The 26,438-nt window shown below is 39.1% G+C and overlaps 1 protein-coding gene across 32 annotated transcripts in view; it reads left to right on the top strand.

The window, feature by feature from the left end:
- Positions 1-26,438, top strand: part of camk2b1 (calcium/calmodulin-dependent protein kinase (CaM kinase) II beta 1) — an 80,941-nt gene that overhangs the window by 3,079 nt on the left and 51,424 nt on the right. For 18 of the 32 annotated variants that reach the window (XM_004566663.3, XM_076891144.1, XM_004566658.3 and 15 more), the window contains exons 2-6: positions 3,994-4,088; positions 12,853-12,912; positions 13,418-13,472; positions 13,915-13,980; positions 22,059-22,131. In XM_004566663.3, the coding sequence (XP_004566720.1) occupies positions 3,994-4,088; positions 12,853-12,912; positions 13,418-13,472; positions 13,915-13,980; positions 22,059-22,131 (349 nt within the window). The remainder of the gene's footprint in view (positions 1-3,993; positions 4,089-12,852; positions 12,913-13,417; positions 13,473-13,914; positions 13,981-22,058; positions 22,132-26,438) is intronic. The other 14 variants (XM_076891151.1, XM_076891148.1, XM_076891145.1 and 11 more) reach the window with 1 other exon arrangement.

The following is a 26,438-nucleotide window of genomic DNA, read 5'->3' as shown; positions in this document are numbered from 1 at the left end:
AAATTGAGATGTGCTGTTGAAATTGCACTTCGTTTTCTTATGTTAAGATCTCTCAGTGAATAAATGTTTAGTTAATCTTCTTTACACAGACAGAAAGGGGAGTTTCACTGGTCTGGCCCACTTACGATCAAAGTGGGCTGTATGTGGCCCTCGATGTAAAATGAGTTTGACGTCCCTGCTCTAATGTAATCCACCTCCGTGTTCCAAAGATTATATAATGAAAGATATTTTTCTTTAAGTTTTATTAGCTGTTGCATGATGATGTATAAACATGGAAATCGTGTTTTTCTTGGACTTTGTTGGCTTGAATCTTTAATCTATTTAAAAACAATGGAAAACGAGCCATGTTAAAGTATTCTTTTAATCTATTACGTGTTGTCCTAGATTTATATTATTTACAGGCCTGTGGAAAGAGAGCATGATTATTCATAGGTGCGGAGAGACTTTTTAAACATGACGGCATAGTACTATTTTGTACATTTGGAGTGTTAACAGGTGTTTGTGACAGCTCATTTGATGTCTCTCTTCAAAGGCTGGTAAAATACGCACCTAATATGCAAATATGTCAAGAAAAAGTCAAGATTCATTGAAGGATTAATAAAAGGAACTGAAAAGATGCGTCACTAGAAGCCTTTGATTTTGAATATTTACATTCAGTCCTTGCTAACTTAACTGCCATCTTTTTGAGCCAGTTTTATCTGTGATTGATAATGAGAAACAGAAAGTTAGATAAAAAGCATATCTGGTATTTTACCATATCGTGGTGATGATGGGTTTTACAAAGCACACTTAATGCAGGGACTTGTAGCAGAGAGGTAAATTAGTGATTAGTTTATATGAATATTTTTAAGTCATGAATCTAGGTCGCCATTTCAATTTCATGCACTGCAACTGCTGTGAAGCTAATCTAGCCACGGCTGCCATCCATAGTGAAGTGCAATCTATGAATTCTTCAGAGTCTTCACTTACAGGAGGGGAGTGTATATACTCAAGTCCTGTTTCCTTGGTGGGTTATTGTTATTGAGCGAGCATAAATAGACAGAGTCATCGTCTATGTGACTGACTGCTTGTAGAAGACACGGGGCTCAGACTAATTTACAACACTGCATCCTTCCCATTCTCTTTTCATCCCATAAGTAATAAATACTGTTCGCAGGGATCATTATGCCAGCGTAGCTCCAATGCCTCCTGAACCCTATGAGATTTCATTCTATGGTGCCGGCTGTTGATTTGGAAAAGAAAAAAGACATTACAAAGACTGTAACTTATCAAATGCATTGGTTTCGCTGTGTTGAGATAAATCTCAACTTCTACCAGAAACTACCGGCTTTGAAGCTCTGGGTGCATGAGGGACTAAGCTGCACCCCCCGGTATGCAAAAAGCTTTTTCTGTAGGCCCATCTTATTATTCACCCAGGCACCTAAAGCTTGGAGGAAGGAGTGCAGGTGTGAGTGGCTTGGCATCCTTACGGTAACACTCTCTGGAACTTTGTAATACTAATCCAACATCTGAGGAGAGCTAATGATTGTGTGCTCACTCTCTGCTGGTGTCACTTTCTTAGCAGGACTTGTGACATTTAAGCTCGGTCCTTTTGCTTTAGTGTGCTTAGCCCGTTTGTTACAAATATTGCCAGGCTTGTTTTAATAGAAACACCACAGCACCGATTGAGGTGTGCTGAACACTGGCTCCTGGTTAGATAATGCTTCTGTGTTTGTTCTTGCACAGAAGTAATGCACATCATTGCTTAAATTGGTCAAATTGATCTCAATTAGAACACAGATAACAAGCTAAACAGCTTGAAGAACAATAACGTGAACAATCGCAGAGGCTTGAGTGTAGCTTGTGTTTGTCCTTCTGCTGCACAGCTGCTAAAAAGAAGTCTGTAACAGCACAAAGGCTTTTGAAAGACTTTTGAAGACTTTTTAAACAAATTTTTTGTTGTTTGTCTCAGTTAGGCTTGAAACCTAAGTATAGATTTACACATCATACAGTATTTAATTCTTCCACATCAGAGGGAGACTGTAACAGCATACCAGAAGCTCAAACTTATCCAGTTACAAAACCCTTCACTTCTGCAGGCACCAGTGTTTTTCCCTCAAAAATAGTTTAGGCATGTTTAAATCTCTCCATGTCAACTTTCTGGATGTCAGACCACAGTTGTGATTCATGACCTGTTACCCCATTTAACCGTCTATGTGTGTTAAAGCATATTTAGTCCAGACGTTAGATACTTACCTCATGGAGTATGAACTTTCCAAGCACAGCTGTGGAGTTTGGTGTCAGTAGCATATGTGTTTGTTTGTGTGTGTGACTAGTGAGTTTTTTGCTTCAGGCGAGTTGATTCTTTATCAGAATTCTGATTGACAGTAATGACCTTGACGTTGGGGCATTAAATGCACTTCAGCTTGTTGTTGAAAAAGTGATGAAATGCCCTTTGTATTCTAGAGTTTGTGCCTTTTATATAGAAGTTTACCCCAGTGTCAGGTCAGCTGGCCTTCACCTTTGGCACTGACTTTGTTGGCTGTCTGTAACTATCCCAGTGTGAAGGCTGACTAGTGTCACCATTCAACATCAGACTGTTTCACACCCAACTAAATCAAAACCAAGGCTGGACAGGACTGTGTAGTCTTGTCCAGCCTTGGTTTGTATAAGTATATTCAAACATTTGTTTTTGGTTGAGCGTTTATTGAAATTAATGGTTATATTTTGCAGAAATGCATAGATGTAATAGCAAAATTTGGCTTTGGACACTAAAACGAAGGTTTAGATGAGTTGGCAGTAATTCAGCTTTCATTCAGTTTAATTTGATTTATATAACTCCAAATCACAACAACAGTTGTCTAAAGGCACTTTATATTATAAGGTAAAGACCTTTCAATAACACAATACAGTATTATGATTTGATTTTGTGTTTGACTAAACGTGCCTAAACAATACTGAACTTTTGAATCTGGTATGTCAAATATATTGTGTGTTAATTTATACTGGTGGATCTAAAAGGAAAAAAACAAATTCTAAACATCTGTGACGGCGCAGTGAAAAACATTCAGGTATTGGGGCGACATGTGGTGTCCTACAGATGGTCGTTCTCTTTTTCGCTCTCTCTCATTTTTTAAAATGTATTATCATTAGTTTTGAGGGGAATATTCTGCTTATTTACTTTTTGCTATTTATTTATTTATTTATTTTGGATTAAAGTAAGACCGACAGTATTTGAAGGTACAAAACATAAGGTGCAAAGACATCATGCTTAAATGTCACAATAGGAGACCTGCCCATAGTCCAGACCTGTCACCCACTGAAAACATTTGGTACATTACAAAACAAAGAAATAAAACATATAACGCAGGAATAAGAACACAAACTACACCAGCAGGTCTCTATGGGTTCCAGGTACAAGACAGTTGGAAACACGGTTGTAAGTGAAACAAATTTTAAGCTTTATGTCCTGACAAAAAGAAAATCATATTCATGCATATCAAACAACATAATATTGATATTGATATATCCGTGATGGGCTAGTGTTGGCTGATAATATGGGCTATGTGACTCTACATCTAATGTGTTTGAGAGACCAGTTTAGCTCTTACATTTTACCAATTTACCTTTCGACATCCCACATGTGTTCGCATTACTTGTATCCTGACTGGAGATCTCATGGGATCTTATTAACTAAGCAGCAAAGTGTTTAATGTGTCCACGGTGAACATGAAAAGTGTTATCAGTTCTGTTATGTTCTGAGTCTGAAAAATGCTCATTCTGCAAAGTTGTGTGCAAATTTGTTCACTCAGCAAAACCTTCACCATGCTCATTATTATCCAAGGTCCATAACCACTCAAGAATTTGCAAGAGAACAATGGTCTCAACTTGTTAATTTATGATAAAGAAATGAAGTGTTGTTTCAGCTGTTAGTTTTTTTTTTTCTGATAGAGTTGTCCTATGATAACCATGCATGAAATGTTAGTCAATGGGTTTTTTTTCTGTGTTTTCCAGGGGAGCATTTTCAGTGGTGCGCAGATGTGTTAAGCTGTGCACAGGACAGGAGTATGCTGCTAAAATAATCAACACCAAAAAGTTATCTGCAAGAGGTGAGCACAACTTATTTCAGTGTTATATCACATATGCATCCAGTTCTATTGAATCACAGCTTCCATGGGAGCCAAAGTGTGATCTCAAACAACACCACTGTTTCGATATTTAACTGTTAATTCATGAGCTAAAAGTACAATTTGCAACCATTCAAAAATGACTAAGTTGTTCATAGCTTCTCTGTCCCAGTGGTCACCACCCCCACCTGTAGTGTAGACAGTTATATAAGCAAAATGTAGCAGCAAAATTTGGTTTCCTTCTCAGATGCCACTTCATAGGACAAACTTTTAATTTCTTATAAATCATGTCTGTTTATAAGAAATGGAGGAAGCTGGAAAAGCCCTAGCAGCAGTAGAAACAGCACTGGTATGGTGATGTGACAGTCATACAGTAGGTTTGCTCAACACTGGTTCACCTTTTACACTACCCTGTTTCTGAGTTGTGTTGAGGAACCCCTGGAGAACAAATTGTAGAGTATTGTTCGTGTGCCCTATATACGACTGCAGGAAAGATCGTAGCAGTAATTGTCTTTAAATCAAGTCCAAAGAGTTCAACGTAAATCAGTCAGGACCATTAAAGTCGAAGCTATTTTCAGCTGCAGTAATTTCTATTTAGCTGTATGCGCTATTCTGGGATCTTCCTGCCCTCTACATGCATACATGCAAATGTGAAAAGCAAAGGCGGGCAGAAGAGAAGTAAAACTCAGCACAGCAGAGAACAGAGCAGGCATCACTGATAACCAACCCTATACACACTACTTATCTTGAAACCATCTTGTTTAGTTGTTTAGCTGCAATTCATATTCTGCTGCATGTGTTGCAGGATAATATGGGCGTATCAATAAATCAGTCAGTCTTCAAATACTGGCTTGTATAATAATGTAAAGTGAAAAGGTTTTTCTATATATTGGGATTTTGTTTCTTCTGAATAACATAGACTCTGTAACCACCGTAATTAGTGTCACATGCTACTCAGCCAGTAATGACTTAAGCCAAAGCCAAGGCTAAATGCCTTTGCCACCAAAGCCAGTCGAGCACCACTGTGGTCGCCGTGGCAATTTACACCACCACTTGCCCAGTGTAAATCTCCTGCTGCCCTTGCAGCCTCGTAACTGGAGAACCACTGCCGTGGCCCTGCCAGGTGGCACCACACTGTCACTTGACTGTTACCCTGCCTTGACATACGCTCACCAACGGATTGTGTGTTAAAATGTTGAGTGTGGTAGAAAAGGCATTTTAACAGGCATGAAGCAGAGGGCTTGATCCTGAAATGTCTGTCCTTATCTGCCTTCTCTCCCAAATGTTACCCTCAGTTCGGCTTGTCAGTTTGTAGATGTTAATTTTCTTACCAAACCATTGTTAAAGTATCAGTGCCGTATGCAGACAATTTAAAAAAATTATACTTTGTGTGTTCACGATTATGTGAGCTTCTTAAAGGTCAGGCTCCTGGGTATAAAATTCAATAATAATGTTTGAAAATATTAGACTTGAATGTTTATATAGTCAGGTTAAACTCATGTGTGTTCATCTCCTTTACTAGGCAGACACTTGGAAACAGTGCAGTGTAATAAATAAATGAGATGATGTTGTGATGCACTTTTAGCATTGTATTTCAGCATACTATTTCCAGCTCCAGCAGGCATCAGACACAAATGAGCATTGCTACTGTCACTCATAACTCATAACATTTTGTGCAGTGAAATTACAAATGTGTTTCTGATTTCAAACATTACGAGGGTGGTAGAGGGTATATGATCTGAGCATCTGTATTTATCTTTCTTACTAAGCCGTAACGAAAATATAGTCTAATATTAAACTTTGCAGACAAGCTTTTTATAAAAATTTAAGTTTCTATGAAAAATAGAAGTCGACTGCAACAAACATTGTTCTAATTGTGGTGTCACATTATTCTTGACAGTAATTGTATCTCATTTTTTGCCTGCATTTTATTGCATTGTGCAGCATTTAATGAGATTAAACCCATCCTAGATTATCCGGCCTCTATTAACTGCAAGAGGCTAGCAGTTAATTCTAGAGATTGGTTTAATGAGACTTAAAGTTACACATACACAGACACACAGAGTATAAATACACTTCCTATAGATTATGCTATCATTGGACTTCTGCATAATTTCACTCCAGCTGCTTTATCGGGCAGTGCAGCTGCTTTCCACCATTTTTCAGAGGCACAGTGTAATCTCTCTGCTTCAACATTTGATAGGGTGACTGATCTGACCTGACTGAGCGGTGCGCGAGGCCCGTGCTGCGCTCCTTACTAATGGATGAGCCATGTTCTGTGAAATAGCAGGGCTATGCTAGAGCCAACAGAGCTGCTGCATACTACTTCTACTCAAAGTCCTTTTTATAGCTCCATGACCTTTGTGACATGGGCTGCTGCTGCATTCACGCTTTATGGCAGCCCTGATGGCTTGCTGCTCTACTTTATAAGTGGGATTTGGTTTAGGCCTTTTATGATGTTGTAATATTTCTCAGGCAGCAGGTAGGGTCGGTGAGTTTACAGCCCTGGTTTCACCAACTTAAGAGGAGCGTTTGTTTAGGATCAGCAGATGGAGATGGTAGCTGAGGGGAGGGTGGGGTCATCAGAGCAAAGGCACCCCAGGCATTTGGCAGCTGAGGGCCATGCGCCTGTACGCCTACATGCCTTTAGCACGGGATACTCATCTGACTCTCCCTCTCTTTCTCTCAGACACACATGGGCAGATATTCAGACAGCCACAGCAGAGAAGCAGTGTCTGAGATGCAGGCAGTCAACTGGACAGTGAACTCTATCAAGAAACTATTAGTTACAACCAAAAAGTGTCACAATTCGTTGGTTGTTGTAGTCATAACACTTGGTTCACACACTGAACATTCAAATTTATGAATAGAGTAGTAGTCGGGCTTCTCATTACATCTTCCCACCACCCCACCCTGCCGTTCCCTTTTCCAGCCGACAAACGGTTAATGCCAATCCAACACATGTCAACAGGAAATACAGGGCAGGTCTGCTGGGCAAGGCTTCCAGCCAATCATAGGACTTGTTTATTGGCAATGATCTCTGGACAGTGGATGCCAGAGGTTCCTGTATGGCCATGTAATTATATCATGATAGAGCTTGTGTGTCTGTGTGTGGGGGGGGGGGGTTGATGTTCACCTGCAATGCAGTAGAAGTGATCTGACCTGGTTTTGGCCAGTGAGCTTTGTGTCAATGTCACATAACCAGGGCAGATATAGTCAACTAAAGTGATGAGACTTAAACCCGAGTGTGAAATCAAATCACTGTGGCTGCAATTACAAATGTAAATAATTCAAGATGTGTTGGTACTTTTTCTGTCAATTCACACTCTGTTTATATGGAAGTATTTCACCCATTATGTAATTATGTAATGTCATGTAATGAGATTACAAGTTCAGGTGTTTCACTGGAAAAATGATGCTTTCTTAATCATATTACTCTCAGGAATCCACTTAGATTTCTATATACATGCAGCCCCTCTGCACCACCACTGTCATGCTTCACCTTAAACTCAGAGGCTGCTTTTTGATGCTGTGCTTCTGTAGGATCTATAGGATATAGGAAACTTTTCAATCCCCACTCCACATTTCCCTGCTGGTAGGGCTCACGCTGTTACGAGTCAAGTGTTCCGAACAGTGGTTATATCTGGCTGTCTTTGTGGCTGTCTTTTTACATCTCCTCCCTCTCTAGAGACTTAAGTCCTCACTGGTGATGATTAACCCAAATATATTCCTCTCCTCTGCTCTCTTCTCCTTCAGCATGAAGATTCCCACTGATTTCACTGAATGTTGTCCTTGGGTTATCCTACTCTGTGCATGTGTTCTTGTCCTTGCCTTTCTTCCTTACCCCACTCCCTGGTCTCATTTCTTATTTACCCTGCTGCTTCTGACTGACCGGCACTTTGAAAGACTCATTAAATGAATATTTTAAGCAGGCTGCACTAAAAGAGCCGCACGGCCACAGTTGCTGACAGTCAAGTAATTACAGTGAGAACCACACAAGGAAGTTCTCATTTGATCTTGTTTGTGTGTCATGTTTTTACAAAAGAGTACTTTTTTTTTTTTTTAAACCCCAGAGCGAATGCATTTTGGACCAGCTTTTACGTTTTCAGCATATAACTGTAAACTGCAATAATTAATTAAAGTCCAGAAACAAGTGTAATGTTGGACACGTTTCAAGATACGTGTTTAGGGTTTTTCTGACTAGAAATGGGCCTTTGGGAGTGAAAGGGTGGGGGTTGGAGCGCCTTACTTAACAGAAATCAGTGCATTTTATATTAGGTGGAGGGCCAAAAAGGCCTTTTTTTTTTCTTTTCTCTGTGGAATAAAAATTCTTGGTGTTTTAAATGAGTGCCATTATGCTCACGTCCTGCTCCGTGTTTTTATTCTGACTCTACTGGAGTAGCTATGCACAACTCAGATTTCACAGTAATCTTCATTTATCTTATAATTGGTTGTTTCTTTATCTGAAACGAGTTGTCTCAAATCTTTCGTCCGTTCCTTTTGGTTAACTTTCTTTGAAAACTCGCCACATGTATTTACATCACCAACAGCCTAAAGCCTGTTAATAAAAGGCAGCATTGTTCTGTTCTTTTATCTTATTTATGCCAGATTATGATCCTATTATCTAAATGACAGAGCAGGACTAGTCTGAAGGCCAGGCAACGTTTTTCCAATATTTTATTGTTTAGTTTTGGCCATCCAATCGAACTGTAGCATCAGTGTCCTATTCTTAGCAGACAGGAGTGGTGTCTAATGTGGATTTCTGCTGCTGTAGGCTTTATGCTTCTGTTATAACTTGTTGTGCATTCAGAGAAACCCTACAGGTGGTATTGCGGGAAAAATCCCAGAAGATCATCAGATTCTGAAATGAGACCAGTCTGTCTGGCACCATTTGAACAATGACATGTTCAAAGTCACTTAAATCACCTTTCTTACTCATTTTAATGCTCGGTTTGATCTTCTTCACCAAGCTTGTCTGAGTGCGCTGAGTTTCGGCCATGTGATTGGCTCATTTGCATTAATGAGCAGTTGAGCAAAAGATGAAATTAAGAGTGAGAATATATTAAAATTGTAACTAGATAACAAAAATGCACATGATAATCTTCTTATATGATCTGCCACTACATCAGCTGTCCCTACTTAGAATAGTTTCTACCTAGCTAAATACGTAAACACAATTATGAAAACAAATGGAGCTCTCGGCCTTACAGTAAATCTATTTAAGTAAATGTTTAGTGTTGCAGTAGCTCTGGCAAATCTCCCACCATTTATACATGAGAGAAGGTACCTTTTATAAACCGGGTTTTTAACTGTCAGTTACATATCAGTTTTATTCTGATACACTACATGCAATACGTAAATAAAATTACATTAATCTCCATAGTTCTTGTTAAACTACGCTGACCCCTCATATGCAGTACTAAAAATACTGTCGTACAGTTGAACCTGATAGCTGACTTCTTCTTTGGTACACATACACACACACACACACCACAAGGTTATCACACACACTGCAGACTGTATAGACAGTTATCAGTTGTGTCCTCTTTTATGCTGGGCAGTTGAGAAGAGCATCTGTTATGAGTGTTCTGCCATGGGAAGGTCATCTGTCATACACAATTTTTTGCTGTAGTGTTATCTGCCGGTCTGATAAAGCTCTGATAAAAGACCTGATAAAAGACCATGTTCATTTCAGGGGAGGTCGTGTATCTCATCCTCAGTTATCCTCCATCTGTAAATCATATGATGAGTTTTTTTTTTAATTACCTCACCTCACAATGCCAAATGAGTTTTAAGCAGAAACAAGGCAAGAAAAAAAGCCCAGTAATGACATATGTGTTATATTTCAATAGATCTTTCAATACTTGATATCACAATATTAATAATAAAACTGTCCCACGTAGATGATGGATTGATAACAAAGGCACAGATGGTAGACGATAGATGATGCACCACAGCAGCTACTGTGAGCCAATTCTGTACTTGCAGAGTAATATTAGCAGATGCCACTGATAGAATGAAATGCGATGCGAGTGCCCATGACAAGTTTTCCAACACTTGACATTAGTATGACAGATAACATCTGGGAGTGCTAAACACAAGCTGAGAGTTGGTAGTTTTTAAGAGTCAGTCAGATACAGTTCAACTGCAGTGAAAGCTTGCACGATCGCGCAGGAATGATAGCCTTATTTAAAGTGCTAATTTGCAATAGGTCTCTCCCAGTAAATCACAAACATTGTAATCGGTGTGTTTCTGAGTAGGTCAGATGTGAATCCATGTTTTGAAAAGATGAAATTCAGTCCCATTAAAATGCAGTTTGTTACACATGGACAAACAAATAAATGGGAAAAAAATATTCAGTGAGTTCATAGCCTCAAACAAAAACCAAATGTGAAGAATAAATGACTAGAGTTAAAAAGAAAAAGAAAAGTAGCAGGCAGTGATTAGCGGTGTCTTATTGTTTCAACAGAAAGACAGCAACCAGGCTTTGTGCATATTAAACGTCCTTGTATTTTTTTCTCTCCTTCCTTTTTCCTCCTCCTCTCCTGTCCCCCTTCAACACTCCTCCACTCCTTTCTCCGCCTCACTCCTCTCATCTTCTGAGACTATAATCACCACGCTTACACTTCACTGTCACTCCACAGTGCCAGTGTGAATGTGTGCACTTGAGTTTTGCCAGTCTGTGTTCTCTTAAACTCGTACAGATTGTACGCGTGTGGGTGCAACCTATGCATATGTACGTTTGTGCTGACAGTCACGCTTTGTGGATCCGGTGATCCACCCCCTGTGTGTACGTGTGTCTGTATGTGTGTGTGCTTTATATGCCTGCTGTGACTTGCACGATAACCCTGTAATGCATGTTGGTTAGCATCAGTAATCTGTTATGTAAAGGGACATGCTGATGTAAATATTTTAGCTGAATACATACATAGTGTGTCTTGAAGTATATATGCTCATATATTTGTACTTCCACTCACAGTAAATTACACCCACCGATCACTTCGTTAGTTGCACCTTGCTATGATCCTCTTTTCTCTTCAGAACTGGCTTAGAGTCAGAGATTTTGGTCTGTGTTGACATGTCAGCATCACACATTTCCAGCAGATATTTTCATCTGAGCATCCACGATTGAACTCTGCTGTTCCACCCATCGACGTAACTTTGTACTGAACATAGGAGGGGTCAAGAGCTCTGTCTAAATAAATAAATACATCTGGATAAAGATGATTAAACATGCAACTATTTTGCTGGTAATACCTGAAAAGAGTAAAGAAAATCAAGAGCCTATTTATGCAAGATCATTCACAATTTTATTGGGGGGGTTATATTGGTTGGGTCTGATTATTGGGGGGTCATAACCCTCTAACCCCCCTGGAAATTACGCCCCTGGTTCCACCACAACCCAAAGATGCACTATTGGATTGATTCAGTTCAGGTGAAGGAAACCACCAGACATGATTTCAGCTTTGTGACACTGTATTTTATCCTTAAAGTAGCCATCAGAAGATGTGTAGATAGCGGTCATAAAAGAATAAACATGGTCAGCAGCAGTAGTTGGTATGCTCTGGTGTCAAAATGCTGCTCAGCCAGTACTGAAGCTCAGAAAATATCCCTATAAAATAATTCCCACATCATTTCTTTATTGATATAACACATCCACTGTGGAACCACTGTTTCATGTTGTTTGCACCAAATGTTGCACAGACACACCAGGCAACAAATTTTAGTCTCAAAGTAGTTTTCTTTGCAAACAGGAACGGCAGGCAGTGTGGTCTTCTGCTCCTTCCTGCATTCAGAGATGCTCTTCTGCATATCTTGGTTGTAATAAGTGGTTATTTGAATTACTATTCTCTTCCTTCTGGGTGGAAGAATTATGGCTATGCTCCTTTGAAGTCTGGGAGTAACAGGGTATCTTCTCCTAGTGAACCGCTGCTCATTTTCTCTTTACGGGACCAGTCTTTGTAAACCCCAGAGTTGGTTGTGTGGGAAAATCCCAGTAGATCACGAGTTTCTGAAATATTCAAAGTTCAAAGCCACTTAAACATAATATATTAAATTTATGTTGCATTATGGAGAAAAATGTAACACACACACAAAAATTCAGCAACATTATTTAAATTCAGTTTGGTGTTTTATAATTTGAACAACTTGTATTTTTGCTAAATATTCATGCTCAGTTTTTACATCGACTCTTGAATTCATGGACACGAAAAATGCTTTGTATGGATGGATATTTATTTGATCTTTTTGACCTTTTTTTTCATTTTTCATTCATTTTTATTTATTTATTTATTTTTTGTGCAGTTTTATGTTTAAGGAAATATTGTTTTTCTTGTGCTCTAAATGACCAGAAAACAGTTATGTTGTCAGTCACCAATACAGAAACTTGCTGAATCTTGTGGGCCTTAGTGAAGATCACCCATTAAACTATGGAGTAAAACAAGAATGTGTTTGTTTGTTTTTTTTAAATTATAGTATGTAGCACTGGAATCCACCTTGAGCCTTCTTAGTTTAAAACTTGGAAGAACAACACGCCTTATTATGTTTCACTTTTTCCATATTTTACACCCACTGGGTTCCTTTGCGTTCTCTTCGTCCTTTGTGACATGAAACCATTTTCTAAACTGTTTTTGACACATTTGACTTTATCGTCCTAAAAAGCCTTCTACAATATAGATATAACATATTTATAACCCAATTTTCACAATAACTCTGACATACCTCTCTCTCTTTTGTTGCGCCTCAGATCACCAGAAGCTGGAGCGAGAGGCTCGTATTTGTCGTCTGTTGAAACACCCCAACATCGGTGAGGACACGCTTTTCTTATTTTCAACCCACTGAAAATAATTTGAAAATAATTTAAATGAGTTTGAATCCATTTAAAAGTAAAGACCAGTTTAGATTTGATTAACAGTCTTTTATTCCTGATACAGAACAATTTCTTTTTTTTGCCAAAACACACACTTAACATTTTTTATTAAAAGATCCAATAGAAGTATATAGTTTTATTCATTTGTTGTTTAAACCGAGCCCTGTATTGCCAGAAGCTCCTACCCTATTGTAAACACATATGACGTAAGACTCAATTATTTCGACTCCCTGTGGTTTCTACCCCACGCGCACTCTCACTATCTCTTTATCTCACCTTTTTCCTTTTAAAAAAAAAAAAACAACCAAAAACTTAAAATGCAGCAGTCATCCCCAGTGTTTTTCAGAAACTCTTTGAATAACCATCATAGCTTGAATGCTCCAGCTACACAGAGCCCAGGTATCACTTTATCTCTCTCAATCTCTCTTTTTTTCTCTCGCAGTTCGTCTTCATGACAGTATATCAGAGGAGGGCTTCCACTACCTCCTGTTTGACTTGTAAGTCATCGTCATCGTCGTCATCCTCTCCTCTCTGCTCCTCCTCATCCCTTTTCATCTTCTGCCCCCCTTTTCTTTTAGCTGCTGCCTCTCAGTTTTCCCAGCTCTTCCATATACATATACAATTGCATAACTCTCTCTTATATTTGCCCCACCACCACCACCACTGCCACTATCACCACCCACGCTATCCACATCTATCTCTCAGCAATTCCCTCTAGTTTCCATGGTAACGGTGTGGGAAGGGGGGGATGAAGTGTAGGAGGATTGGGGGGGAAGGGGGGAGCTGTAGAAAATAAGAACTGAAGTAGGAATCCTTGATTTGAAGCATTTATAACCACACACCACCATCACTACCTCCTCCTTCCACTCCAACCATTCCAGCTTTCCTAAATAAATGTGTGTGTGTCTGTGTGTGTGTGTGTGTTGTCTGCTTTTACAGGGTGACCGGAGGTGAACTATTTGAGGACATCGTAGCCAGAGAGTATTACAGTGAGGCCGATGCCAGGTAGGAGCGCTGCCTTCACTCCTGTATGTGGGGCTTCTCTTTGCCCTTAAATGGTCTTTGTCCTCTGTTGTCTTCTTGTCTGTTTTTTTTTTTTTTTCTTTGATTGTACATGTTCTTCCTCTTCTTTTGTGACTCTGCTCTACTCTTCCTTCCCCTCTTCGTCTCACTGTCCTCTCCTCTTACTACTTGCTCTGTGTTGTCTTATCTTGTCCCCTGTTTTCTGCCCCTTACACTGCATGTGTTGCTGTTCACTTCTGTTCTTTCTCTGTATTTTACTGTCTTCTTTTGTATCTTCTTGCCTTTTCTATTCTGTTAGTGGTCTTCCTTCCACTTCCTGTTTTCATTGCTATACTACTACCACCGCCACTTTCTTTGTTCTTTTCATCTTTATCCCCCCTTTGTTTGTTATATTTCTCCTCTGTCCTTTGCCTCTTCCTTTACATCAGAGTACTTCACCTCTCACACTGACACAGGACTACCTTTAAGACCAGACTGAGGTTTGACCACTATAGGTTTTCAGTACCAAATCACACACAGTAAATTGTGGTGACTAAGATACTTGTATTTTTGTCACCTATGGTTAGGGTCGAAGTTGCAAACACATGCATAACGCAAGATATGTGTTAAGATGTTTATATAACTACAAAATATCTGAGCAATAACAATAACTGTTGTTGCATTGATATAACATCCTTAAAAACACAGTTTACCAAGTTTTTGGATGAAAAAGCAAAACATTCTTTTGTTTTCTTTTGCTTCTTTCTTCTGTGAACTTGTTATTATGGAGCTGATTTTTCTGCTAAGTGGCTTAAAGTCGGACCCAGACGTGCTCAGCAAAATCCTAAATCAGTACTAAAGCATACAGAGAGCAGGTGGACACAAACCAGCTATGGGTTTAGACACTTGCCACAGGACGGAGTTCTGTCTCTGTTTAGTTACAGCTGTTTGTTACAGCCATACATTAAACTCCAGCTGACAACACAGCCATCAAACATGACATGATGCATGTTTGACATCAAAGTTTAGAAAAACATTTCATTTGCCTTTTAAAGGTGATCAGTCGGCACAGAATAGAGAAGTGGCTTAATTTGGGACTCACTCGAAGTCATCTTTAACCTATTCAGGTCTATACAAACAAAATCTAGGCAGTTTTTTTTTTATTGCATTTCATATTATTTTAACATAAATGTATAAATCTTAATGTCTTGCACCATCGAGTCTTATAAGGAAAACAGGGAAAAAAAATGAAGCCAGAAAAAAGTGGTGTTTGTTGTAAACCTACAAATGGGCTGCAAAGCGTAAAACGTGTCACAGCAAGAAGCTCTCGGCACAAGTGTTTTGATGAATACGTCGTTCGATTTTTTGTTCTCAAAAAGAAAATAAATAATTTCACTTGAAGTGCAGCGTGTGGTGCTAAAATAGCCTCAAAAGCAGTAATTATTTTCTGGCACAGGAAAATCGAAACCCCAAGATAATGACAGCCTTTGCTACAAAGAACATAAAACTGCATTGTATCTCTCACATAATAGGTTGCTGGTGTTTGTAACTATGTGTAGAACTCTAATTGGTCAAACCTCAGGTATTTTTCTTTCAATGATTCAAATAGCTTAGCTGGTGTGGATGTTCAGGGTACACCTTTACACTCTTATGTTGCTCATTCATGTTCCTCACATGCTTTTCCTTTAAACACTGAGAAATATGAAAACAAGAATATAAGCATGACCCTGTCCACCTCGTGCGTGTGCGCGTCCTACCTACTTTCTTGCTTTTCTCTTTCTTTCTCTTTTGCTTCCGTCCCCCACTTTACTTTCTTTTTCACCCCCCCTCCCCCTTCCCCCACAGCCACCCATGCCGTTTTATATCTCACACCCACCACTCATGCTGACTCATCGACACACATACACACAGTTTGCTTTTTAACCAATGGCGGAAGAGGAAATGGAGTGGGGGGGGTGGACAGACAATAGGCTGAGAGAAGAGTGAGAGAGATGCTTGAAACTGACAGTTGTGATGTGGGTGTTAGTCCATTCAGCAACATTAAAAGCAGAACTGAATAGTCTGCTGTTGTAGAAAATCACACCAGTTTGGCACAGTAAATGGCCAATTTCAGCCCAAGTCTCCACTCAGAGTTTGACTTAGTTTGTTTAAAGTGCTTTTACTCTTTAGCATCGACTGTGTAACTGATGGAAAAGGCTAACTTTTATTTTCTGAGGTTTCTTCGAGTTAACGAGGATGGTGAGGGTTCAGGTAATCATGAAACTTTGTTTCTTTGATATCCTTGGGTAAAACATCCCCGACCAGTGAGCTGTTTACACACTTTACTGTCATTGTTTGATTTGTAAGTCAGGAATCATCATCATCAAGTTCAGTAACTCTTGTTAATATTTTCCATTAAAGTAAGCTGCACTGTTCTTCCCTGACACCATATATCTCAATCTATATGTCAGTTAAACCACAGTAATCGTGTTATTTTTAATCACGCTATGCTCCATCAACAGGTAAATCAACCCTGATATGGCCTGGTCCTTACGGTCATTAATTTTAGCACTGGGTCCAAGATTAGCTCATAAGATGGACTGGATATGCATTGTCGTCTTTGTGGGTGAATTGTTTTGTTTTTCAGGAAAACATTCATATAGATGTCAGCTGCTAATGTCAGCAGTTACAACAGGTGGCTAAGAGGCACTTATATCACTCACAGCAGAAAGGTCATAACCCACAGTGCTCTGTAATTTGTTCACTTTAATGCAAATGTACCCACTCACAAGTCTAAAATATAAGAGATTTTTTTTTAAAATCTTTATCTCAAGAAACGATTTATGCTTCCAAAAAACGTAAATGTGGTTTCGCTGTTTCAAATGCATCTAAGATTCTCTGCTTTTCAGAAACTTACAGTACGATAGAAATTGTATGAAAAGGCAAACACCTTACTTACTGTCATTACGATGGTCATATATATAAAGCAATACAGATATCCTATAAATATCCATGCAGGCACTTCCTGACTTTTTTGTTGGTGCTTATCAAATAAAATTGATAAAGGGGATGGAAACAGTATTTGCAGTGAAATAGAACGAACACACAAGACGGCAAATCCAAGAACTAACTTGTTAAGATGGCATATTGAATTATTATCAGATAATAACGATAACATACATACTCATGCGGATTACAAGTGAATTAAAAGTATACATAATTACTGCCTTCTGCCTTTTTAGTGGTTTTCTTTACTCAGTTACACAGAATTTGTGATGAATATCTTGTCTCATCACAGAATCATTTTATATCGCGATACCACTCAAACCGTAATAGTATCATCTTGTGAGATTTTCTGATTCTCACGCATACTATAATTTATGTAATGAGGGTGATAGCATATCCGAGACATACAGAGAGAGATCTGCTATATATAAATCTGACTTTCATTCACTAAATTACCATTTTGATGGTGTCAGAGAAAAGAATGATGAAATACTAGATGTAGCTCTGTCGTGATGGTGCTTCTAAATTCAACAGGGGTGATTTTTCTTTTTTTCATTCTGGATTAAATGTTGTCTTTCTACTGGGCATTTTCCATCAGAGGCTACTGTCTCATTTATTGCATACTGGCATCTCACTGCGTGTGTGATGCTTTTAAACTAATAAAACAAAATGCACTTTATTTATTTTAGTGGCCAAGTAAAGGCAGCTGAACTATACTTCCATAACAGGATATAAAGAAATGTTCTTGTATATGTTTTGGAATTTGTAATCTGTTTTGACAGCAGCGATGCAGTGGTTTACTCTTTATGTGTAGGCCGCCAGGCACCTGCTTTATCCTACAGTACACATAAACCCTACAGCATTTGCCACCCACCTTGCAACCCTTGAAATGTTCATTCCTTGCTCATGCACACATACACACACGGACTCACTTTCCTTTCCCCTCCTTTCTGAATGTCACTCATTCAGGCCAGTACCCCCCCTCCCCACCTCCCCCCTCCACCTACCACCCCCACCCCAGTCCTCCCCCCTCGCTCCCTTGGAGACCAGCAAGAAGTGGGACTTTAATTAGCTACGATAATTAGTCTCACAGACCCCAAACTGTGCAGCATAACACCTTGTCGCCCCCCGTCAGAATCGAGTTTCTCTTAAGCAGCGTTTGATTGGATCGAGGCCATCGTGCTTTATTTGATTACAAATAAAGCTGCATTCAGGAATATTTAGGGAGCAGGAGCTGTGGCACACAAACATTGTTAATTTATTAAGTTGTTTTACGGTTAAGGTTAGCAAACCATTTTCCCCACACACTTTCTGAAACATCTTAAAAGTAAAAAATATATAAGGTGTGGGTCATGGATTAATATATTTCCAGATGACAATGCCAGGATTCTTTGGTCTTAGGTTGTGAGAGTGGTTTACAGAGCATGAGGCATCATTTTTATACATGGATTGGCCACCAAAGAGCCCAGACCTTAACTTCTATTGAGAATCTTCTGGATGTGCTGAAGTAGATTTTAGGGGCTTAGTAAAAAAAATAACACAACTCTGCATGGAAATCAATATTAAAAAAGCTTAAAAGTAGTGCAGTGAAATGTTGTTGTTTTTTCTTTTCTTTTGACCAGGCAGATTATGTGAGCTTTTTATACCAGCCAGCAGTTTAGTGAAACTCTCCGTGGAGTGAAATCTGATGCACATGCTCAGACTGTGCAGCCTGAGATTAAGAGATTCAGTTTAGTGTTTAATCTAGATTTGTTCCTGTCATAAGAAGGTAAGTTTAGTCCTGATTTGTAGATCAGCGTTGGACTACGCATCCTCACACCACCCCACAGCATTAGACATTAAATATATTGTGAACTTTGATTCTGTCTTGTCTTTAATATGCAAAACATTGCTCTGAGAATTTACTTTCTGCTTGGCTACAGTGATGCACTGCCACGAATGGTTTGCGCTTTAGTTTCCATGGTGAAGTATTTTGAAAGGTTGTTTTGTTTGTTCTTACTTGGGTTTTTTTTTCATCCTCATCTTTATGTAGCACAAAAAACATGGCAGCCAATCAATTTTTTCTATGATCCTCTTTTAAAAAAAACATTTTAACCATGCTCACAAGAGAAAGCACGGTGTAGTTTGAAAGCATCTCAGGCATATGAGAGGTACAGAAGGTGCCCCACGCTTGACACATTCACTGATGCTGTATTTGATTTTCCTCCGAGTGTCACTTCAGCTTCCTGCAGAGAACAGTGGGACGTTATAGCTGAAAGTGCTGAGCAAGTCACATTTTTTTTTAGCCAGTAAGATGAGCGTTGCACTTCTCCCCCCCCCCCCCCCCCCCTTTGCCCCGCCAGGAGTCCATAAACAATCACTCGGAATGACAAAATGGTTTTGGACAGTGAGATATTAGAGGCATGCACAAATGGATAAACAAAGGAGCAGCATGGAGACGCTCCCCTATTTCTAAATGCCATACTCAGTGGGTTTCTGTCAGGCCAAACACTGTGTCCACGCAGGCATGCAGTAAACTTTCAAATCACTGTCACTTTATATTAACTGACAGTCCAAACAGCAGCATCAGGAAGTGTGAAAAAGCAAATATAGAGCAGGTTATATTGAAGAGAAGAAGCCAGACGGTGTGGTGTTCTGTGCAGGTCTTCACCTCTTATCTGAGTAAGTCACAGGCATGTCCTTCCTGAAACAGTCAAACACAAATAGTTATCATAACCACTTAATGATAACTGTTAACTTTGTGACTCATAAAACATCTTTATCTGTGCTGTACACCCACCTATGCTTTTCTGCGGTGCTGCTGTTAAGTCCTTACTCTAGGGTGGATTTACTACATGTAGCGCCCTTTCTTGTTTCGTCAACCATTCAACTATCATGTATAGAATCTGGAAAACCTTTTAAAACATTTTTTTAACATTACATGGAAAACCAATACATGCTTTTAATAGATTATAATTATAAAAATATAATATTTTAATTTTTTTAAAATTCCCTTTGTCATTAAAATTACACTAACTGCTACTGCAAAGTAACTTTCCTTGATTGTTATGAATAAATATTATATGTTTACTTTGTTTACTTTTACTATCTGACTCTTTGTCAGATGGATTGTTCACAAGTTAAAGTACACTAACAAAAATATAACCGATTATTATTCAACAGACTCTGGCTGCATTATGCTCACTATATTATATATTTTCAGCTGTATATATCTGATTATCCCTCCAAACAAGACCAAAAACCACCTATTAGTGACGTGTCAACATCTTTTTGTCTTATCTAATTGGAGATTAAGTATCAGAATTTCAGGAGTGGGACCACACCTCCAAACACGCACCTTCTGGTTCTTATCTATATAGGTTCCCCCAGTTCTAAAAGCTGTTCATTCTCGTGTATGTGCCCCACCCTCCCTGACCTTTTCAATTCTTTAACTTCTTCACTTCTATTTAGTACATGGGGACCGGCCAGGCCTGGGAGCTGCTGCCACTCCCCTTCGAGGCCTTCCCCAAACTGCGGCTCAATTAATGTCCAAATCATTCACCTTTTACCTACTAAAATGCTGTCAAACCTAAAATGAGGACGTGGACCCAGCTAGTGAAATGCCTACAAAATGTTTTTATTTTACTGATTTTATTTTTAAGGAAAATACATTTTAAGTAAATATTAATGTGTAAATCTGCAGGGTACCATCTAGTTTTTCTGTATTTAATATATCATAACATCTAACTCTTGATGTTGGGTGACTCCAGGTGCCACACGAATGGAGTTTGGAAACCACTGAGCTCCCGTTTAGTACGCTGCGGGTTAGAAATCATTTAACACAAGAGCTCAGGTCAGGAACTTGTGACTAGGGTTAAATTTTAAACAGTGCTGCACCGATCTTTGATGCTGATGATGGTCAGTTGGTTCATTTTGAAGTTCACTGCAGCAACGGTGCAATGCTGAGCCTGCAGCTTTTTTTTTTTTTTAAGTTACTCTTTAAGATTAGAAAAAAGCATTATATTACATCTTCTAAATGCCTTTACTTTACATACTCAGGTTTCTTTTTTGAAACGCATTAAATGTAATGGTAGGATTACCATGTGGCTGCAGATTGCTTCCAGGATCAGGAAATTAGTGCAGTCAGTAGGATTTACTATAACAGAAATATGCCTTTTGGTGTTGACGAGTATCAAATCATAAGGTGTGTGTGTGTGTGTGTGTGTGTGTGTGTGTGTGTGTGTGTGTGTGTGTGTGAGCGGGCATGCACATACGTACTGTATATCTCTGATTCTCTCTCTCAGGCCTCCCACTCATTAGACACTGTGTGGGTGTGGATCCTGCAGGCTGCCTGTCTCCTTGCGCCTGCTATTAGTCACATATTCTGCACATTAAACTCTCTCATTGCACTAAGCCTACATGCACACACATTAAAATACAAACGCACACACATTATAGCGAGTTAGTTTCATGTGTCTCTCTGCAGTGCACACGCATGGTGATGTGTTTTCCTTTTAGTGATGGAAAAATAGCCTGACAACAGCCCACCAGTCTTCTATGATTCAGTTTCATCCTATACATAAGTGTTCCATTTCTCTTATGTATTATTATCATTTTCTTTCTCCTCTGCAGAACATTTTTATCTTCACTTTCAAAACCTGTCATCTTTTTTCGTTTCCTCCTCTCCTCTCCTTTCCTCTCCTCTGTCAGTGTTTGATGTGTTTTTTGTCTGCCAGGTTGTTCTGCTGTGGCTGCCCCTGTCTCTCATCATGTTTAAAGAAGCAAAACGAAACGTTTTTGTCTCCTCCACCTGCATTCACTCACCCATCCCTCTCCTTCCACCTCTGTCTGCATCAATCTCTCTTGCCTTCTCCTTTCTCCCTCCCACCTGTTACATGACCTCTCTTCCTCCTCCTAACCTGCCCTGTTCTCATCTTTCATTTTGTCTTTTCTCTGTCACTCATTTGGCATCCCTCTTTCTTCTCCTCCACTCCTTCTCTATCATTTCTCCACCTTCACCCCTCTCTATACATTCCTACGGTCCATCCATCTCCATCCATCCTTTCACTCCCCTCTCCACTCCCACCGTCCCTCCTCTCTCTGTTTTGTCTTCACAGTCACTGTATCCATCAGATTCTAGAAAGTGTCCATCACATTCACCAACATGACATAGTGCACAGGGACCTGAAGGTTAGTAAAAGTAGAGAAGCATCTGCATCCCTCACCCTCCTAACGTCCCCTTCCCCCCATCCTTTTGCTTGCTTCCTTCGTTTCTTTTCTCCTTCCTTCCTCCTCAATCTCGTCAGTTCGTGGTGTCGTTCCTGTCAGTTACTGGTCTGATGTCCGCCTGTCCGACTTGTCTCTTGGTATGCTGTTTACGTTTTGCTGTCTTATTGCGTCGTGTTTTAAATTTTAATTGGAGGACCCTGGCCTACCTCACTCACCCTCCCTGATCCATCTGCCCTCCCCTTTCTTTTCAACCTTTTTTTTTTTTTTTTCTTTTTACAGCGCCCACATAACAAAAGCTCCTGTTGCACTGACTGACAGCCAGATCTATTAATGAATGCACTTCAACAAATGTACACACAGTCACCTGCAGCAAGCACACAACTTTCTGCAGGTGCAATAAATATCCAGGCCATGAAACCATCAATTTCTCCCCACCAGGCTCGTTAGGAAAAATCTACAGCTATATTTACTGTGTTCTTCATTGATTTTTTTTTTCTCTTTTTCTTCCTTCTTAATCTTCTCTTCCTTTAAAATGCCGACTTCTCTTGTATTGATCCCTGAATTTTCAGGACAGCCTCATTTAACCCCTTTATAGAGGTGTTACGGGATCTTAGGCTCGAAGACACACAGCAAAATAGGAGCCGAGATTATAAAACAAAGAATATTTTCCTTAATATTTTTGATTTTCTTATTAGATATTCAATCTGTCTCTTCCTGACGTCACCGTAGTCAGACTCAAAGTAGCTCTAATATAATAAAATGAAACCTTAGGATGCTGCTATAATATTACTCATATGATAATATTAAAACATCAGAGATATCACAAATTAAACCCACTTAAGCAAACTCATTTTAAACACAATTTCATTCTGATATGAAGTCTTAAAGGTGATTTCATAAACAAGTGTAGTGCCTTAAAAAAAGCTTTTATTCTAGACCTTCAGCTGTACAGTACGATGCAGGAGTTATTATTATTAATATTACCGCTCATTCAATCTCAGGTAATAGATATCAGTGCAGTATACTATGATATTTAGTCTAACAAGACATACATCGCTGTAGAATGAAACACTGAATTCATTGTATTTTAAAATGAGGATTTATGGTTATGCATCCGTGTCCATTTGCATAGTTCTCAGGCTATGCTGAGAGAAGGATTATGGGAATTCAAGAGTGTAAAAGCTCTGGAGACAGACTTGTATGGTCCTTCAGTAAGCCAACAGTGTGCCAAAGGTGTGCAATTCACTGCGTGGGTTGAATGGTGATTATTTGAAAATCTAAAGGAGGAATACTGAAGAGCTGACAAAGGCACGGTATGAACAAGAATAGTCCCATTACACTGCCTCTAAGTGGCTGTGAAAAATCTACAACTTGTAGATGTTGATCTATGAATCTCTGCAGGAAAAGACCAACAATCAGTGCAACAGTGCAGTGAGATCTCCACATGGTTGAGTCTACCTGTGGATATAAAAACAAAAAGGAAGAAAAGATGTTGTTTTCTTTGCTCTTTCCCTTGGACACCTGTTAGAGTCGCTGTCAAACATTGCCTTTTTGGGGGAGATTTAGAGATTAGACTTTAAAAATGTAAACACTGCAACATTGAATGTTGGTGTTAAATGATAATATGTTAAGGAATTTATTAGCATTGCTGATGTTAAAGTAGTAGTGGCAATGGCAATGTGTATTGCTGCCTATAGACTGGAGCATTTAGGGTATCTGATTGCTGTTTTGAGCTCATGTTTCTCAGGTTTAGACAACAGTACAATACTGCACCTTTAATTCAAGGCACAGAAGCAAAAATAATTCTGACCAGCTTATAATTTATCAAACGCCTGCTTGAAAATGTACAATTTAAACCACAAGTGAAACATTGTTTTTGTTGTCACGTACTGTCATAGTAATGTTTTCTATCTAGAACCACAACACAAAAAAACAAGCACAAATTATTCCTGTCCTGTGGTGCATCTGCTGCTGTGATCTGTCGACCTAATTATTCACTTCCTCTTTGAAGAATATTGTAAATTGGACTAACTTGTTAGTTTGCAGCAGAACTACAAGCAAATGTGGCTTGTTAGAGCAGATTGTATTGCTTATCCACAAAGTGTACAGAAAGCCATATGTGTTGTCTTACAGTTAAACAAAGTTTGGCTGTGTTTGTTTCTGAATCCAGGATAATACTATATGCAAAAACTCCAACTTTATATTGATGTTAAATACAAATGCGCACACATATATTCTGTTTGATGCACAAGGATGGCTTGACGAAAGAAGATCTGTTCTCAATTCCAAGTTGTAACATACTAACACTTGCTCAGGACCTGTAGGTATCATATAGCATGCTGGTTACTCGCGTACAGTCATTTTACAAAGTGCAGGGCAGTGCTATTGAGCCAGTAGTCTGTAGTGCTCTGCTTCTGTTGTCACTGCGAGTAACATAAAAACAAAAGAAATGCAAATGGGAGAAGTTTGCTTTAAAACACGTACTTAACACTATGAAAGGGTGTATTTTTGCCCAGTAAAATACCCAATAAACACTTGTGATTTGTACCATCTGGCACACCACCTACCTCTCAAAGCGAACTTTTGTAGTTTTCATTGTTGCTTCACTCTAAAAATGACGCTAAAGGGGTTTCCTTTGTAGTAGGAGTCTGTATATGATGTTTCAATGACCTGAAATAAATGCTGCAGAATGCCTGCAAAAATTGGGCATGACTTGCATGACATGACCACTCCTAACAATACCCAATTCAGGAGTGCTTGGGTTCATGTGGTTTTGCTTACTGGACGCTCAAACACACATACAGACAAGTAAGAGAGCTCAACAGCTGACAAAAGTGTTGGAGGAAGCTTGAAATGTGCATATGCACACAGTCTCTCATTTTGAATTGCTTACATACCAACATATTTATCCATGAACATGAATACAAAAGAGCACAGACACATTTCATGGAGAGAAGTTGTTTTAGCCTTGACCGCACGTTTACAGCCACATGCTGGTGTGACCTGCCTAGTATTTATTCACTGGGAGACCTTTAGAAACAAGACACAGGATTCTAATTTATAGCCCTGAACTTTACAGTCTTGCCAGTCCATCGCTCTCTCTTTCTCTCTCTGTTTCTGTCTCTCCCTGTCTCTTATTTCTCTCATGTTATAATATTTCACAGACTGGCCCGACTCGTGCTTTATTGCACTCTATGGCTGTAATTCAGCCTTCGAGGTTTAACATGACTGCAGTATCAAAACATCTCCCTCATTACAGCTCAGTTTCTGATAGTTGAAATCTTCAGCTGCTGCTATACTGATTTTTTTTTTCTTTCATTGTTTATTTGCAAGAACTTACTGAAAATTTAATTTGCCTACCTGTGCAAGTACGCTTTCACACTGTTGCACTGTTTACAGCATCTGGGATTGAATAAAACATCAGATAGCATTTTAAAAAATACTTGACTTGGTTCAGACTTCTCTTACACATATCCGGTTTCCAGGATTTTAACCGTATAAATAATGGAGACTTAAAGGCTGCACGCAAGAAATAATCCATCCGGCTGTGGTTACTAAAGGAGTTTGTGTAACGGAAAATCCCACAAACACGATAATGATGATGCTTGTGGTCTTCAGTTCAGTTTTTTTTTTTTAATGCAACTAACTTCAAAATAAATGCCATCTGTAAGCTATTTTTTAAATGTTTGGTACATCTCGCACCAGTCAAAATTAATTCTTGAGGATGACCTTGAGAGTAGTGGAGAGAAAAATCCAGGATGTGTGACAAATTATTTGTTGATTAATTGCCAAGCCATTAGAACATACTGTCCTCAAACTAACGAAATAAAAAATGTTTAGAAAGAAAAATGAGGCCAGCTAATTTCTGTCTGACTTTTCAACAAACATCATTTCTTAACCCTTGGCAAGTAAATTCCCTTTGTGAAGCTTTGAGCTTCTCTGTGCTGAGAAATTAATAATTCATGCTTTTTCCGACTTTTGAATGCTTTGAAATATAGGAAAGGTATTTTCTTCTCATAATGTATTTATTACTCTGTATTATCGACAAGGATCAAGTGGTTTTTTTTTCCAATGAAGGGAGTTCATTTTCACCTTCTGACTGGCTGCGCAGTGGTAAAAAAAAGGTGCAAAAGCATTTTCATAGTCGCTTTAACGATGCCACAGAAAATATGCTTTAGTTTCATTTCCCAAGTATTAGTGGTGAGAACAAGTGAGCCCAACTTTTCAATATTTCCACTGCCTTCACACTGAAAACAAGCCTGGTTTCA

This window comes from Maylandia zebra, linkage group LG12 (genome assembly GCF_041146795.1).
Source record: "Maylandia zebra isolate NMK-2024a linkage group LG12, Mzebra_GT3a, whole genome shotgun sequence".
NCBI lineage: Eukaryota > Metazoa > Chordata > Actinopteri > Cichliformes > Cichlidae > Maylandia > Maylandia zebra.
This window is presented reverse-complemented; position numbering and strand designations above follow the sequence as displayed.